The sequence below is a fragment of the Erpetoichthys calabaricus genome, chromosome 4, assembly GCF_900747795.2.
Source record: "Erpetoichthys calabaricus chromosome 4, fErpCal1.3, whole genome shotgun sequence".
NCBI classification, from domain to species: Eukaryota; Metazoa; Chordata; class Cladistia; order Polypteriformes; family Polypteridae; genus Erpetoichthys; species Erpetoichthys calabaricus.
In genome coordinates, this window is record NC_041397.2 from 21,840,166 (window position 1) to 21,857,050 (window position 16,885).

The window sequence follows — 16,885 nt, forward strand, 5'->3', positions numbered from 1 at the left end:
TATAAATCGTGAACCATCCTGTGGTACTTCTCACTACAGAAGGCATCATAATCCATTGCATGTTTCTTGTTTGGGACAAATGTGCACCTGCTGCTTCCTTATCAGCTCAGGCTCTGGCTACCTCTGTCTGGAATTTCCAACCGTATGTCATTTATTTGAACTGCATTCACCAGATTGTTGACATAAAGTAGCATTCACAAAGGCTCCCCATCTATGGACAGACTATGCTCTACAGAAAGGCACTATAAAATAAATGCACCTGCTCTTTTCTTTTCATTCCAGGTATTCTGAGACCTTTTTCCGTATAATGAATTTCCAGCCATTGAATTGTGTTCATAAGATTGGAGAAATCAAACATCGTTCGTAATCAGCTGATCTCCTCGCATCTGTAGGTGGACCAGGCAGTGTGTTTAAGGTTCAATGCCATATTTTTTCCAGCATATTTAAATTTTCCTTCAGAAGAGCCCACCATGCCCCACAGCATAAATCAAGGATGTGATAGTGGAGGACAGCCATGGCTCATGGCAGAATTAAAATGTTCTACTTGACCTATATTAGTGTACGTCAGGCTGACACCTTTACCCAAGGAGATTTCCAAGCTCGGCCAGGTGTTCATTACATGCAGGTGACACAGGCAGGTGACACGATTTGCTTAGCGTCACAGTGAAGGGAGGACTTGAACTGGCAACCTCAGGGTTTTGAGGTCGAGTTCTTTAGTTGCTGCAACAGGCCGTCTGCAAGATGAGCCTCTATTAGAACAGCACGGACATGTTTGTTGAGTGAAAATCTGGATTAAAAAATAAGTTTTGTATTTTTCAAGTCAAACTTGCTTTATATTATCTTGGAATGCATTAATCTTTTATAAATTTTCAAAAATACCACACCTTTTTCAAGGGGCTTAAAATGTCGTAAAAAATATGAAAAAAAAAGCGTAAAAGTCATCAAATGTGTGCATTTTTAATCCCAGAATATTCTTTTGTATTGATCCACATACAGAGATTTCATAAATAAACTGAATATTGATACTGTTTTCACAAAAAAATGAAAAACAGCCTATTTTTTGTAAGATTCTGCCATTTTAAAAAATGACCTGTCGCTCTCTTTACTTCATTGCCTGTCTCCTTCCATGACAACTTTTCACCCCGAGGTTGTGGGTTGCTGTAGCTCATTTCATGCAAGTGTGACTTTCATTATTCTATGTATGATAAGGACAAAGTCCCAACGATTATTGTGAGCACTAAAACACTGGGAGACGCTAACACCGACAACGGTGTAAAAAACAGAAATAAAGACCCGAAGCATAACCAATTTTCGCCACTAACTGTAAAACAAAGATACATTTCTTTTGTTTGGAATTATTCACCTAAAGATTCTAGATATCAGCAATGTGTCCATATTTAACCCAGAAGTAATTGGACTGACATCCACTATGACCCATGGAGCTGATAAACCTGACCAATCAGAACGTGCGTTGCGTTGCTCTAAAGTGCCGCTCAAACCGAAGAAAGAAAATGATCATTTAATAGCTCGGCTAACAGAAATTTTAGTGATTGGCAATAATGGATATAATGAGGTTATTAGAAATAAACTTGATGCATTAGGATTAAAAGTCATGACGGACGTAAAGAATTCAGGGGTAATTATTGACTCACATATTAATCAGATCACTAGGACAGCATTTTTTCACTTAAGAAATATAACAAAAGTTAGATCCCTTATAACTCTGCAAGATGCTGAAAAATTAGTTCCTGTTTTTGTTTTTAGTCGACTAGATTACTGTAATGCACTCCACTCAGGACCACCCAAAAAAAGGCATAAGACATCAATCGATTGCAACGAGTGCAGAATGGAGCTGCTAGAATCTTAACTTGGAAAAGAAAATCCGAGCACATCACCCCAGTTTTGATGTCACTACACTGGTTACCTGTGTCATTTAGAATTGACTTTAAAATACTGCTTATGGTTTATAAAGCCTTAAATAATCTGCTCCATCCTATATCTCGGAATGCCTTTCACCTTACACCCCAAATCGTAACCTTAGATCTTCAAATGAGTGTCTGCTTATTATTCCAAGAGCTAAACTTAAAAGAAGTGGTGAGGCGGCCTTCTGTTGTTATGTACCTGAAATCTGGAATAGCTTACCGAAAGAAATTCCCCAGGCTAATATAGTGGAGTACAGGAGGAGCAGGAGCTTGGTCCGCATTGCCGGTAATAAGTTGGACTCGTTTCCTGTTGAGGTTGGACTCTGCCAGGGCTGCCCTTTGTCACCGATTCTGTTCATAAATTATATGGACAGAATTTCTAGGCGCAGTCAAGGAGCGGAGGGGGTCTTGTTCGGTGACCTCAGAATCTCGTCTCTGCTATTTGCAGATGATGTGGTTCTGTTGGCTTCATCGGACAGTGACCTCCAGCTCTCACTGGAGCTGTTTGCAGCTGAGTGTGAAGCAGTGGGGATGAGAGTCAGCACCTCTAAATCCGAGGCCATGGTTCTCAGCCGGAAAAGGGTGGAATGCTCTCTTCGGGTTGGGAGCACAGTACTGCCTTAAGTGGAGGAGTTCAAGTATCTCGGGGTCTTGTTCACGAGTGAGAGAAGAATGGAGCGGGAGGTTGACAGACGGATCGGTGCGGCATCCGCAGTAATGCGGCCTCTGCAACGGTCCGTCGTGGTGAAGAGAGAGCTGAGCCAAAATGCGAGGCTGTCGATTTACCAGTCGATCTACGTTCCTACCCTCACCTATGGCCACGAACTTTGGGTAGTGACCGAAAGAGCAAGATCGCGGATACAAGCGGCCGAAATGAGTTTTCTCCGCAGGGTGGCTGGACTTTCCCTTAGAGATAGGGTGAGGAGTTCAGTTATCCAGGAGAGACTCAAAGTAGAGTTGCTGCTCCTCTGCATTGAGAGGAGTCAGTTGAGGTGGTTCAGGCATCTGGTTAGGATGCCCCCTGGACGCTTCCCTAGGGGGGGGGGTGTTCCGGGCATGCCCCACTGGGAGAAGGCCACGGGGCAGACCCAGGACACGCTGGAGGGATTATATGTCTCGGCTGGCCCTGGAACGCCTCGGGGTCCTCCCAGAGGAGCTGGAGGAGGTGGCCGGGGAGAGGGAGGTCTGGGCTTCCCTGCTTAGGCTGCTGCCCCCGCGACCCGACCTCGGATAAGCGGTGGATAATGGATGGATGGATGGATGGATGGATGGATGGATGGACGGACTTTAAAAAACTGCTGAAAACACATTACCTTAACATGGCTTTCTCATACATTAATTTTAGTTTAATCCTGATACTCTGTATATTCAATTAATTATCATTATTATTCATGGTGGCTCTAAAATCCGTACTAACCCCAACTCTCTCTGCTGTTCTTTTTCCAGTTTTCTGTGGTGGCGACCTGCACCACCATCACCTGATCAAAGCACCGTGATGTCCATACATTGATGGATTAAAGGCCAGAAGTCCACATGACCGTCATCATCAAGTTCTTCCTTGAGAACCCTGAATACCATGAGGTCATTTATGTTACGTAGAATGCCTAGAGGGTGCTGAGCGGTCTCGTGGCCTCGGACCCCTGCAGATTTTATTTTTTCCTCCAGCCGTCTGGAGTTTTTTGTTTTTTTCTGTCCTCCCTGGCCATCGGACCTTACTTTTATTCTATGTTAATTAGTGTTGCCTAATTTTGTTTTCTTATTCTCTTGCTTTCTTCATCATGTAAAGCACTTTGAGCTACTTCATTTGTATGAAAATGTGCTATAGAAATAAATGTTGTTGTTGGCTACGGCCAAGAACCCATCACGGTCATGAAGAAAACAAAACTAAAACATTTAAAATACATCGACATACACAAAACAATGAACTCGCGTAGGACTATAAATGGTGCAATTGCTGTTGTTCTTTTGTGAGTGATTCTGGAGCTCAGTATTTAGATAAAAAAGCTGTCCTTTTATACGAGTGAAATATCCAACCACAGGGCAATATCGTACTAACTGCTTCAGACATGTGTGTGGTTTCATGCTATTTTACTTCCTAATTTACATAAAGACATCAACCACGATTTAATTAGAATCAGCGCTTACCTCGGTAAAAGTAGTGTGAAGAATCTGAAATAAAATTAATTACTTCTGAGTGTCTTTTTATGTCAGAAATTCAGCAGATTTGTTTAAATTGAAATCTTTGCCACTTCAAAGTGGCTTTTACTTTCATGTTTGGACCATTTTGAACCATACAAGCAGGCGCAGTACTTTTTAAAATTGTTAAAAAAAAGCTTCACTTAAGCTGACAATCTTTTGTGGAAAATTAATGGTATACCATGATTGTGGAAAGAGATGAGTGAGATAGTGGAGATTCGTTATGCGCACAGTTTTGTGAAGTTGCCCATGAAAGTCTTTTCTCACACAATTTCACTTTTTACAGAGTTCAAAACTAACTAAATTGTGTATTTTTGGAGTTACTAAAATTTTGTTTCAGAATGTGAATCAAGAAATATAGCTCCCTAGGTGGAATTGAGTAACGCATTTCCATTCGTCTTCTGCTATTCTGAAGTAAACATGGAGCAGATCAAGAAAAACCTTGTTGAACAAGTTAGAAAATATGCCCAGTCACGCATGTGTGTTGGAGAACACTCCTCGCAGGCTCAGTCGAGATATGTCATAACCAATGTTCCCTCTGAGGAGTAGCATATAGTGAGCAAAAAACTTTGTTTATGAGCAACATTTTGTTTAAGCCAAAAATTTATGAGCACCAACTCCGACGGTCGGAGTGAGCGATTGTGCGATAAGTACGAGCGACGCCGTCGGAATGAGCGATCTTGCGGGAAGTATGAGAGACGCTCTGAATTCGTGTGAGCGATTGCTCACGTGCTCAAGCTTAGAGGGAACATTGGTAACCCACTGAGACGAAAGGGGGAACTGTGACTAACATTGTCATCTCCTTCTTTCTCCGCAGTGCAGAGAAGATGGCCAGTGAGGGCATTTGACCCCTTCTGTTCCAGCTGCCATAAAACCCTGGGTGTCCCTGAAGGTGGTGTCATTACTGGCTCAAGCGACCTGCCAGACAAAGTGATGAGACTACCCAGCCCACCCTACCATTTAATTTACTGTGCTTTCCTGCATACGGGACATAAGCTGAAGAGCATTTTTCTGTTCTTTTGTTGGTTTTGCTTTATCTTTAGACAGTAAAAGGGACGACCCGGTTGGTACCCCAAAATTTCTACATGTCTCAGAACTGACATTCCTGCACCCGACCACAACACATTTTTATGATGGCTCATCACAACGCTACAAAGACAATCAGATGGCAACCAATTTGTGGAGCGAAATATCAGATAATAATGATTTGGATTGCAGCGCATGTATAAAAAGTAGAAAAATATGAGGGAAAAATATGTTCACCTACGGACAAAAATGTGCGGCAAGAGGAGTGATAATTCTGCGGGACAAAGGCTGCTTGCATTTTATGTTTTTCTCTCCCGTGAAGCATAGAGAAATGGATCACTCAGTTTTCTTGCATGCTACAAACACCACTAACTAGCGTCTGGGCATGTGCCTACAGCAGAGCGCGATGCCGAAACGAAACATAAACTGCTTTCGATGACATAGCAGGCAATGGCATAGCTTTAATGCAGAAGTATAAATGAGCCTTTAGACTTCAGTGAAGCTTTGGACTTAATATAAATTTTGAGGTAGCAGCATTTTCAGCAAAATGACCAGTGGTCGTGATATTTATAACAGCAAAGTGATCTTAAAACCAAATGACATGGCGGAAAGTAGAGGAGCAGCCACATCTGCGGAGTGTCAAGCAAATCACAAGGGCTGATGACATGACAAAGAACAACCAAAATTTGAAGAAGACGAAGAAGAGCAGTGTCACCTGCTGAACGTCAAGTCGGGAATACAGATTAAGACAGAGAAATGCACGCCAACAACTGAGAAGATCGTCGAATAGTTGATCAGAACCGATAATTGTGTGCGAGTTCTTACGCGAACGGTGACGGAGAGATGTTTTCTTTCTACATATCCATTTGTTGTGCCACGCAATCCCTACCCTAACTCAAAAAGCTCCTTCCGTTACCTTCTAAAAACATGTTTATAAAAAGCAAAATTCTATTATTACATTTATTGATCATCAAATTTTATTAATGACCTGTGCTCACGTGTTTACGGCAAAGCATGTCACAAAACAAAGAGCTAACTGCCAAAACAGTTCCTCATGTTTAACTTGCAAGCCCAAGTTCAGGTTGTTCTACATGAGCCACCATATTGTAACTTCTGGAGGAACAAAAAGAAGTAGCAAAGACACCGAACAGAGATGGAAAAATATATGCTGACAATCAAGAAGATTGTGAAATTCGTGTCCAGAATTCGCTCTCTCAAGAGAAAGTAATAAAATGCCCTACAGCTTCTAGAGGATCAAGTATCTATTAGAAAACAACAAGTACCAACATCTCCTTATCTTGAACTTGTTTTTTATTTGACGATGGTAGGTCCGCGTGTTCCACTGGTTTTGATAAAGTTAAAGAAGTTTGTGTCACAACCAGACTCCAGATGAGGTCCTAGTGGTGGCTGAAGATCTACTTTTAAATATTCCTCGCGCACGTCCACAAATGAATACTTCAATGAGGTGACATAACCCCGGACGAGGTGACCCTTACCTGCAGCAGCACATCCCATTTCCTGAGGTCCTCCTTCCGCTAGATCTTCATGTTTCAAATTCAGTAGTATGTCAGTAACAATAAGAAAAAGAAGTCAAAAAGTCACAAAGTCTAAGAAAAAGCTTTTTTGTCCTTTTTTATCTTACAAGTGTTCACAGAATTTTAACTTTATTATTGATTTTTTTCTTCATATCCCTGTGCTGGTCTCTGTGAAACCCTCAGGATCTTCCCGGGTGCCAAACAAAGCCCTCTTGCTGGACTTCTTGTGCAGGAGGAGCCGGTAGGCGGCCGCTCTGTACTTCTTGGACATGAGGTTGTAAAGGACGGGGTTGATAGAAGCACTCAGGTAGAAGAGGTGCATTGACACCATGTTGAAATACTGGCTCAGTGTCATCTCGTAGTAGGTCTGAAAGTGCATGAAGAGGTATCTGCCAATGTGGAAGGGCAGCCAGCAGATGGCAAAGGCCAAGACGACGACAGCTGTAAGGCAAAAAGAGCACATGAGTACAGCGTCATCCATTTAACTAGACTGAGTCAAGTGCTGTGGTTAGCACTGCTGCCTCACACATGCAGCCCCCTTGGTGAGACCCCTGTGTCCAGTCATTGCCTTTTACATGTACTTATTTGGCTGATGCCCAAATCAAAGGCGACTTACAACATTTGAGATGCAATTAGCTGGTGAAGTGACTTGCTCATGGTCACACCGTGTCGGTACCAGGGTTTGAACCCACAACCCACAAGTGCAAAGCCTCAACTACTAAACTGCACTGCCTGCCAAGTTTGGAGTCTGCATGTCCTCCTGCTACTCTGTACTCCAAATGTGTGAACTTTAGCTCAGCTGGCACATTCCGAATTGGGATGGTGTGTGTGTGAGAGTGTGTGTGAGTGCAAATCAACCCCTGCAAACTGCCATTAGAATGTGGCCTCATCCTACTTATATGTCATAAAAAGTAGGATTACATCAGGAAGGAAAAAATGCCAGAAACATTTCTGTTCCACTGCTCTGATGTCACTTCCACCAGTCCCCCACAAATTCTGCCTCTTCTGCCCAGGGACACATATAAGAGCCAACTACAGCAGAAGAAGCCAATCAGTTCAGGACTCACGTCTGCATTAGACACAATTCATCATGGCTGTGTTGGAAAACACCATCGTTTTAGTTTTTTTCCTTTTGGTGCTAGATCTGCCAGTTAAATGGGGTTCACATCTGGTACACCAACCCTTTACATTTGTCCTGTTCTTCTCTTACACAATATATCTAATATTTAGTCCTTTTCATTACTGTCTAATATATTTTGCTGTTCATACCAATCTGTTATATATTGCCTCTCATATATATTTATCTATCTGTCCATCTATACATCCATCATATGGTGCCTTTCATATCTATCCTTCTATATATGTATTATTTAGTGCCTTTCACTTCAGTCTATTATATAGTACCTCTCATATCTATTATTTACTTTCTTCCATATTTATTAATCTATCTATTATACAGCTTCTCTTATATCTATCAATCTATTATATAGTGCCTCTTGTATCTGTCTATCTACCATTTACAGTATATAGTTCCCCTCGTAGCTATCTATCTATTACATAGTGTAGTACCTTTCCTTTCTATCTACCTATCTATTATATAGTGCCTTTCATTTCTATCTGTCTATCAATCATATGCTATCATATATATATATATATATATATTATTTAGTGCCTTTCCTATCTATCTATCTATTATATTGCACCTTTCCTATCTATCTATTATATAGTGCCTTTCATTTGTATCTATCTATCTATCATATGATATCCATCATATCTGTTTATTATTTAGTGCCTTTCATATCCATCTATCTATCTAGTAGTGTCTCTCATATCTATCTGTCTATTATGTAGTAATTTCCCTATCTATCTATCTTATAGTGCCTTTCATTTCTATCTGTCTATCTATCATATGGTATCTATCATATCTATTTATTATTTAGTGCCTTTCATTTCTATCTATCTATCTATCGTATAGTACCTTTCCTATCTATCTATCAATCATATAGTGCCTTTCATGTCTATCTATCTATTATACAGTGCCTTTTATTTCTATCTATCTGTCTATGATATGGTATCTATCATATCTATCTATTATGTAGTGCCTTTCATTTCTATCTGTCTGTCTATCATATGCTATCTATCATATATATATATATATTATTTAGTGCCTTTCATATCTATCTATTATATAGTGATTTTCCTATCTATCTATCTATCTATCTATCTATCTATCTATCTATCTATCTATCTATCTATCTATCTATCTATCTATCTATCTATCTATCTATTATATGGCACCTTTCCTACTTATCTATTATATAGTGCCTTTCATTTCTATCTATCTATCTATCTATCTATTATATTGCACCTTTCCTATCTATTATATAGTGCCTTTCATATCCATCTATCTATCTAGTAGTGTCTCTCATATCTATCTGTCTTTTTTATAGTGCCCATCATATCTGTCAATCTGTCATAAAATGCCTCCCATATTTACCTATTAATAAAATCCATGTTTGGGGCTCCACGTGAACCATTTGTCCCCCCAGACGTAGTCCAGCGTTTCAAGCACAACGTGATGCCCATGTGGCCCACTTACCAGGCACTTCTAGGATGCACAGCTGACTGGTGGTGCCATTATAAATATGGAGACATTTGAATTTCCAGACCTGCTCAGTATTTCTACACGGTTACAGGCACCCGAAGCAAACAGCACCAGTGATAAAGAATCAGGAGTAAGGAGTACATCAGGTAAGCAGATTTGTGTTTTCCATTAAATTGTGTATTTTAACACATTCTTGTTTCTCGTGGTGATGATGTGTTTCATGTCGGTCAGACATGCAGGTTATAATTTCCCTGTACGCATGACAATGTAACAATACCTACTACTACTGTATAGACAGAACTTATAAAAAAAGCACCTTTTTAAAACCTGGCAGTCTAGTGAATGCCCATAAATATTTAGCCATTAATATTTGGCCTTGTCCTCTGCGTCGGGTGACCAGAGCCCTTTTAATGTGTGATGTAACACTCGTCACACAGCCAAAAACAAGGTCGCTTTGGAGGTTTTCATCTTTTCATACAGACATGCTGAAGAGTTTTATCACTTCTCAACAAGTCACTGTCCTGTGCCACCCCATTGTCACTTTACCCCTAGTAGAACAGGACAGAATGTGAAAAGCGTGAATGTCTGAGCCGCAGTAACCGACGTGTGTGTTGTGTGTCCTGAGATGAAGTGCTGGGTGTCTACTGGAGGTCCCAGGGCTCTAAAACAAAGCAGGCTGCCTCTGGTACGGTGCGGCACCTCCTGAAATAAAACATTCCCGCTCCTGAACACAACCGGTCGGTGGGACTCTCAGTAATAATCTCGGATGATGAATGCAAAAGGCGGATATTGAGCAGCACTGTTTAAAATAAAAAATCCAAACATCCAGTCCTGAAATCACAAGACGTTAAGCAAATGTACAGTAAGCTTAATTTTTCATCTGCTTACTGTACACTTTATGCTAAAAGGCTCATAGGAATTGAAAGTGAAAAATGATCTTCTTTATTTTTTTGTTTTAAATTGAATGATGCATGACTCGGGATGGCAAGTGTTATGAGATTCAGAGCTAAAAGAAGGACATTTTATATCTTCCAGAGAGTCAACCACCCCTTAAAATAATGAAATGTAATCAAAGACCCGTTAAGAGGCTCACTCAGGGTCACACAATGAATCAGTGAATATTAAACCTGTGGCTTCATGATTTCACAATCAACTTACTAAAGCTGTGGAAAGATCTGCCCAGGGTTTCAATCCAAGCTGAAGATCCCATCCCTGGCCTATCGGAACTCTCACTGACCCTTCTCTGATCTTCTGGTTGTCTTCTAGGTGTCCTGTGATGGCACCTTTAGTGACACTTTTGTACTGCCAGGCAGTAGTGAGGATCGAAACAGGCAAGTCTCAGTTCATTCATCCATCCATCCATTCTCTTCCGCTTATCCGAGGTCGGGTCGCGGGGGCAGCAGCTTGAACAGAGATGCCCAGACTTCCCTCTGCCCGGCCACTTCTTCTAGCTCTTCCAGGGGAATCCCAAGGCATTCCCAGGCCAGCCGAGAGACATAGTCCCTCCAGCGTGTCCTGGGTCTTCCCTGGGGCTTCCTCTCGGTTCGACGTGCCCGGAACACCTCACCAGGGAGGCATCCTGATCAGATGCCCGAGCCACCTCATCTGACTCCTCTCGATGCGGAGGAGCAGCAGCTCTACTCTGAGCCCCTCCTGGATGACTGAGCTTCTCACCTTATCTTTAAGGGAGAGCCCAGACATCCTATGGAGGAAACTCATTTCAGCTGCTTGTATTCGCGATCTCGTCTTTTAAGTCTTTAAAGTCTCAGTTCACGTACAGTTTTATGAAAAATTCATTTCGAAGGCAGCAATCATGAAACACAAATCTCTTTATTATATAAAAAAAAATCCTGCGACGAGACGAGACTTTGGTCATGAGATTTTTTTCAAGTCCCACCCTCCTCTCAACCACTTACGATAAATGGCCCACGGCCCTCTCACCTCTCATTCATGTGAATGCTTTTCACAGACACAGTTCCTGCTCTCTCAGCTCTTATACATTTTGACGTTTTCCTCACTTTAAGTTCCCAATTAAACAAGACGTATTATATCCAAGTCTTATTGAAGAATATCATAACGAAGGGTTATCAACAGAAGAAATGAGTACACCGGAAATCCTAGCACTGAGAAACGATGAAGTCAAACGAATTAACGCAAAAATTGTCAATCGGTTACACAGCAAATTGGTTAAATGCGTATCAATAGACTATGCTGAAACAGTTGGTTGTAATCATGTGGAAGATGAAAACATCAACTTACAACATCACAAAGAATAACTACAACCGTTAACACCGTCTGGTCTTCCTCGGCATGAATTAGTGTAGAGAGAAGGATGTATCCAAGAAAGGTAATGTAGTACATCTTCAGGGGATATCATAAGACAACAAAGGAGATCTTGATATGCCATTCGTATTAAAATGTTAACAGTTTCCCGTTAGAATAGCTTTTGCAAAGACAATTTACAAATCTCAGAGCCAAACATTCGAAAAAGTCGTTTTATTTAATAGCGAGAAAGAAACGAAATTCAATCACAGGCAGTTATACGTTGCGTTGTCACGATGAAAGTCCAAACACAGAATCAATGCAATATTGACAAAAAGTTAATTCCTGATAATGTTTTTACTGAAGTTTTACAGTAAAAGTGTAAGTTTAAAAAGTATTTGCGTGTTAATTTCAAAGCCAAAAAGAACAAAATCGTATTACACAACGAATAAGTCTAGCGCGGGTGGCATAGTGGTGCAGTGGTAGCGCTGCTGCCTTGTAGTAAGGAGACTTGGGTTCGCTTCCCAGGAGTCTGCATGTTCTCCCCGTGTCTGAGTGGGTTTCCTCCCACAGTCCAAAGACATGCAGGTTAGGTGCATTGGCGATCCTAAATTGTCTTTGGTGTGTGTGCCCTGCGGTGGGCTGGTGCCCTGCCCGGGGTTTGTTTCCTGTGTTGGCTGGGATTGGCTCCAGCAGACCCCCGTGACCCTGTAGTTAGGATATAGCGGGTTAGATAATGGATGGATGGATATGTCTAACGCAACATGAAACATAATTTACTTTCAAATTATTAAATTTTACGTTGTAATACATACACATCCTCATACGTGAGTGGCACAACCGCAAAGAGGCTAGCTCATAGCGCAGGTCTGGGGGTTGGTGGGCAAAGTGAGCAGGGGGCAAAGCCCCCTAGTCTCACTAAAAAAGATTTCTGGAGGGTCTAAGGATCTTTTTTGGGTGAAAAGCAAGGAATACTTCTCCCTAAAGCCTAATCCACACCGGCTCTTTTCTGCAGCTGTCATATAATCACATGTGAAATGAATGCTATTTACCGCATGTCAGTCGTTCACATCACCGAGGAGGAGTACAGAGTGCTTTTGTATTGTTTGCCTAGCCTCCTTTGTCAACTGGTCTTATCTTAATTAAAATGATCATGTGTTTCTGTTGTTATGAATAGTTTCTGTTAATCAAATTGTAATTGCTCTCTTTTACTGTGATGTTTGGTTGAACTATTTCTGCTATTCAATTATAGAACATTAGAACAGTCTAGATGAGAACAGGCCATTCAGCCCAACAAAGCTCGCCAGTCCTGTCTACTTAATTCTTCTAAATTAACATCATGTTGAGTTTTGAAAGTCCCTAAAGTCCTCCCGTGTACTTGGTCGCTTATTCCAAGTGTCTGTGGTCTTCTCTGTGAAGGCCACAGTCATGTGACACAATACTCACTAAGTGAGTCTAAGGGTCTTTTTTGGGTAAAAAGCAAGGAATGACTGCTTGCTAAAACCTAATCCACACCTGCGTGTTTACATGTGCTCTTTCCAGAAACTGTCACACATAAATAATATTTGTATGAAATTTACCCTTAACAAGTTTCTAACTGTGTCCCTGTGTTCTTGATGAACTTATTTTAAAGTCACAGCCTCAATCCAGTGGACTAATTTCCCTTCTTAATTTAAAAAAAAATCAATCACGTCTCCTCTTAATCTTCTTTTGCTTAACTCTTTGACGGCTAAATATTTTTTTCGGATGCCAGCAGGAATGCACAGCACAGAAGCTGCCGGCTGCCCGAGCTGTCTTCACGTAGACGCCAGCCACCAAAGCTAAAGGCAGATCTGGTGAGAGAGCAAAGTGAAGGCGCAAAGCAATGTACTTTGTAGACAACGCTTTGCGTATTATTGCTTAATCGGACTCTGATATTGTATTCCTTGCACAACAGATCTGAGAAAGAGAGAGAATGGATTCAGGAAATGACAGAGACAGATCTGAAATTAAGTAGGGGTTGTAAACGGGAAGACTAAATTTAAATAAGCAAAGATCATGACATGCAGCCAGAATCCTTGTCAAAGGACAGAGCAGTAAGTTGTGAGCCAAAGCAAAAAATGTGATATGCGATTCATAGACAGAGGGTACTCAGACTCCAAAATAAACAATAAGAAAGATGTTAAAGGCTTTGTGAATCCTAATCTTGGACGACTAGGAAGTGTAAAACGCTGATCTTTATGCCGTCACAGTGATGGCGTCACACGTCGCACACTCCTGGTCCTCAAGCCTAGCAATGGCATAGCAGCCATTATCCAAACTATCCCAAAATGGAGACACTCATAAGAAAAACAATACAGAGCAGCTGAAGAAAATGACTCATACATGCGAGCAAAACATACAGAATTACCAGTCGTTTCCTTGACCTTCAAAATACCAGGGACTGTATGCAAATCATTTTTAAAGGTCAAGGAACAAACAGTAGAAAGAAAATTAATAAGCCTGATCACGACAGTCCCTAAAGTGTGCTTTTTTGTGGGTTTCCTCTGATCTCAAAATTCAAAATCCAAATAAACATCCATTTGATTACCAGGTTTCCATTCTCCTCTCTATCATGGGCTGTGCGCAAGAGCTGCTGACGTTTTGTTTGTTTAAGCCCACCTACCATCCAGGTCACTCTCCGCAAACTTTTTATTCTGACGTCATACGCAAATGCAATCTGTTATTCCACTGAGCTTCAGGAGTCCCCAGTCATGTTGGGACTGGCCGGTCAAGTTATGCTTCTGAATTTTTTGGTGGTGAACAATTTGGACCCCACCTGGCCTACATAATGCTAAACCATAGAAGAACCCACGTTAGGGCCCACCTAAGTGCATCAGGTTTGGTTTTTTTTCCCCTCACTCAGGGTCACTGGGATGAGAAATGTGTTAAATGTAAAACATAAAATAACTGATAGCATTAATAGTGACCCCCTGTAATATGACACCCCCACACCATCACTGGTGCAGCCACTGAAGCAGAACTTACAAGATCTGCACCTGAGCACAGGTCTGGAGAGAAAGGAGCGAAGTTCAAGGGCCTGACCAAGCTACCTGGAAACAGTCTAGCAACACTGGGCCAGAAGACAATATTACTTACTCCAAAAAGACATTTTCCTTTTCTTTTTTTTTTGCTTACATAAGAAATTGCATCAAGCAAATCAAGAAAAATAGGAAATGTTTGATTATGATGACCAAGATGAGTTTGCCATAAACAGTTTAACAACTGGCTATTGACTTCCGCCACACCAGAGAGCCAATATATCTGGTCACTGTTCAGGAAGTGGATGTAGAGGTGATGAACTCCTACATGTACTTAGGGGTCCATATCAGTGACAGGTTGGGAGGGTCTCAAACAAAAAGGAATTATAGAAGAAAGGGCAGAGCAGGCTTCCCTTCCTTAAGAGACTGTGTTCTATTAATGTGGGAAGTGACATCCTTCACATCTTCTACAACTCTGTGATGGTCAGTGTGATCTTCAACACTGTGGTGTGCTGGGCTGGTAACATCACTTCAAGAGAGGACCACTGAATCAACAAGCTAATTAAAAGGGTAGGATCAGTTAAGGGACACACTCCGGACCCCCTGGAGGTCATAGAAAAGAAGAGAATGAAAACAAAACTGAGTGCCATTATGAACAAAGCTGCACATCTTCCATCTGACACAACAACACTGAGGACTTTCAGCCAATGAATTATTCAGTAGAAGTGAGTCAAGAGACACAATGGGGGGCTCCTTCATACCAATAGCAATACGACTTCATAAAGCCTCAATGTGACTGGGACTGACAAGTCAGAAGTTTTCTTTCCTTTTAATTTTCTTCCATTTTAGTCACTCCGGTGTGTATTCATCTATCAGTCTATCATACATCAGTCTATCATACATCAGTCTCTCATATCTACCTATCATATAGTGTCTTTCTATCTATTATACAGTGTCCTTCTATCTATCTATCTATCTATCTATCTATCTATCTATCTATCTATCTATCTATCTATCTATCTATCTATCTATCTATCTATCTATCTATCTATCTATCTATCTATCTATCTATCTATCTATCTATCTATCCATCTATTATACTGTATAGTGCTCTTCTATCTATCTATCATAATGTGCCTTTTATATCTGTGTATGATTTGTATAGTGCCTCTCCTATCTATCTATCATATAGTGTCCTTCTATCTATCTATCTATTATACTGTATAGTGCGCTTCTATCTATCTATCTATCTATCTATCTATCTATCTATCTATCTATCTATCTATCTATCTATCTATCATAATGTGCCTTTTATATCTATGCATCATTTATATAGTGCCTTTCATATCTATCTATCAATGTATTTATTTAAAGAGGTTCTGTAAAAAAGCCAAACATGCTCCTGAGGAAAAACAAAGTTCGATTTACAATCAACATAGATTGTGCTTATTACACTTCACCAAAGATGACATAAATTTTAGAAGCACAAGTATTAAATTAAATAGTAATACAATAATTTCAGAATTGTTTTTTTTATCTTTAACACAAATTCTCTTAAGAAAGCTGGTGTTTCTTTTGCTCAATTTGGTATTCAGTTTTATCTTTAACTAGCCGTCCCCCGTGGCTTCGCCCGCATAGTAGTGAAACAGGACACACTTCAGAAATCAATAAACAAATGGGTATCGCTAGCTAAGTGTGAGTGAGGAGGGTCCTGCCCGGATCCCCACTCCTGATATCACGCTTCCCCCTTCCCCTCAGCCCACAGCCTCAACCAAATTAGTGTGAATATATCACTCCTGCAAGTGAACTGTGATTCTTAGCACGATGAGAGAAGTTGCAAAATCAACAGGAATGTTCAAGCAAATTATAGAAAAAAAAAAAATAGATTTAAATCCGTGAAGTAGTTCTCTTGTGAAAAGCAGACAGACAGACGCTGGATTTTATATACAGTATACTGTATATATATATATATATATATATATATATATATATATATATATACACAATATATATATATATATATATTAGGGATACACCGATACCGAAACGGGTATCTGGTATCGGCCTCGATACCACATTTTCTAAAGTACTCGTACTCGTTAAAAGTCCCCCGATACCGGGTTCCGATACCACGGTCTGAGAAATGTCTATGTTTGAGCAGCGTGTAAGGGGTTAATCACAGGCGCCGAGTGCCCGCCCCCAGGCCCCGGCTGCAGCTCAGAGCGGGGAGAAGGCAAGGTGAGGCGAGACACGTCAGCCGTGTGGAACTATTTCAAAGTGAATGAAGACGACAAAACAAAGGCGGACTGCAAATTGTGCTCAGCGAAATTGTCCAGAGGA

At 40.9% G+C, this 16,885-nt stretch overlaps 1 protein-coding gene across 2 annotated transcripts in view; it reads right to left on the reverse strand.

Moving 5' to 3' along the window:
• The window catches only part of mlnr (motilin receptor), a 60,234-nt gene that overhangs the window by 32,495 nt on the left and 10,854 nt on the right, over positions 1–16,885 (reverse strand). The window contains exon 2 of one of the 2 annotated variants that reach the window (XR_007934758.1): positions 6,641–7,120. Coding sequence is in view for 1 of the 2 variants with exons in the window: in XM_028799955.2 (XP_028655788.1) it covers positions 6,828–7,120 (293 nt within the window). In the remaining variant the exon portion in view is untranslated. Of the gene's footprint in view, positions 1–6,417; positions 7,121–16,885 lie in introns of those variants that run through there. The other variant, XM_028799955.2, reaches the window with a different exon arrangement.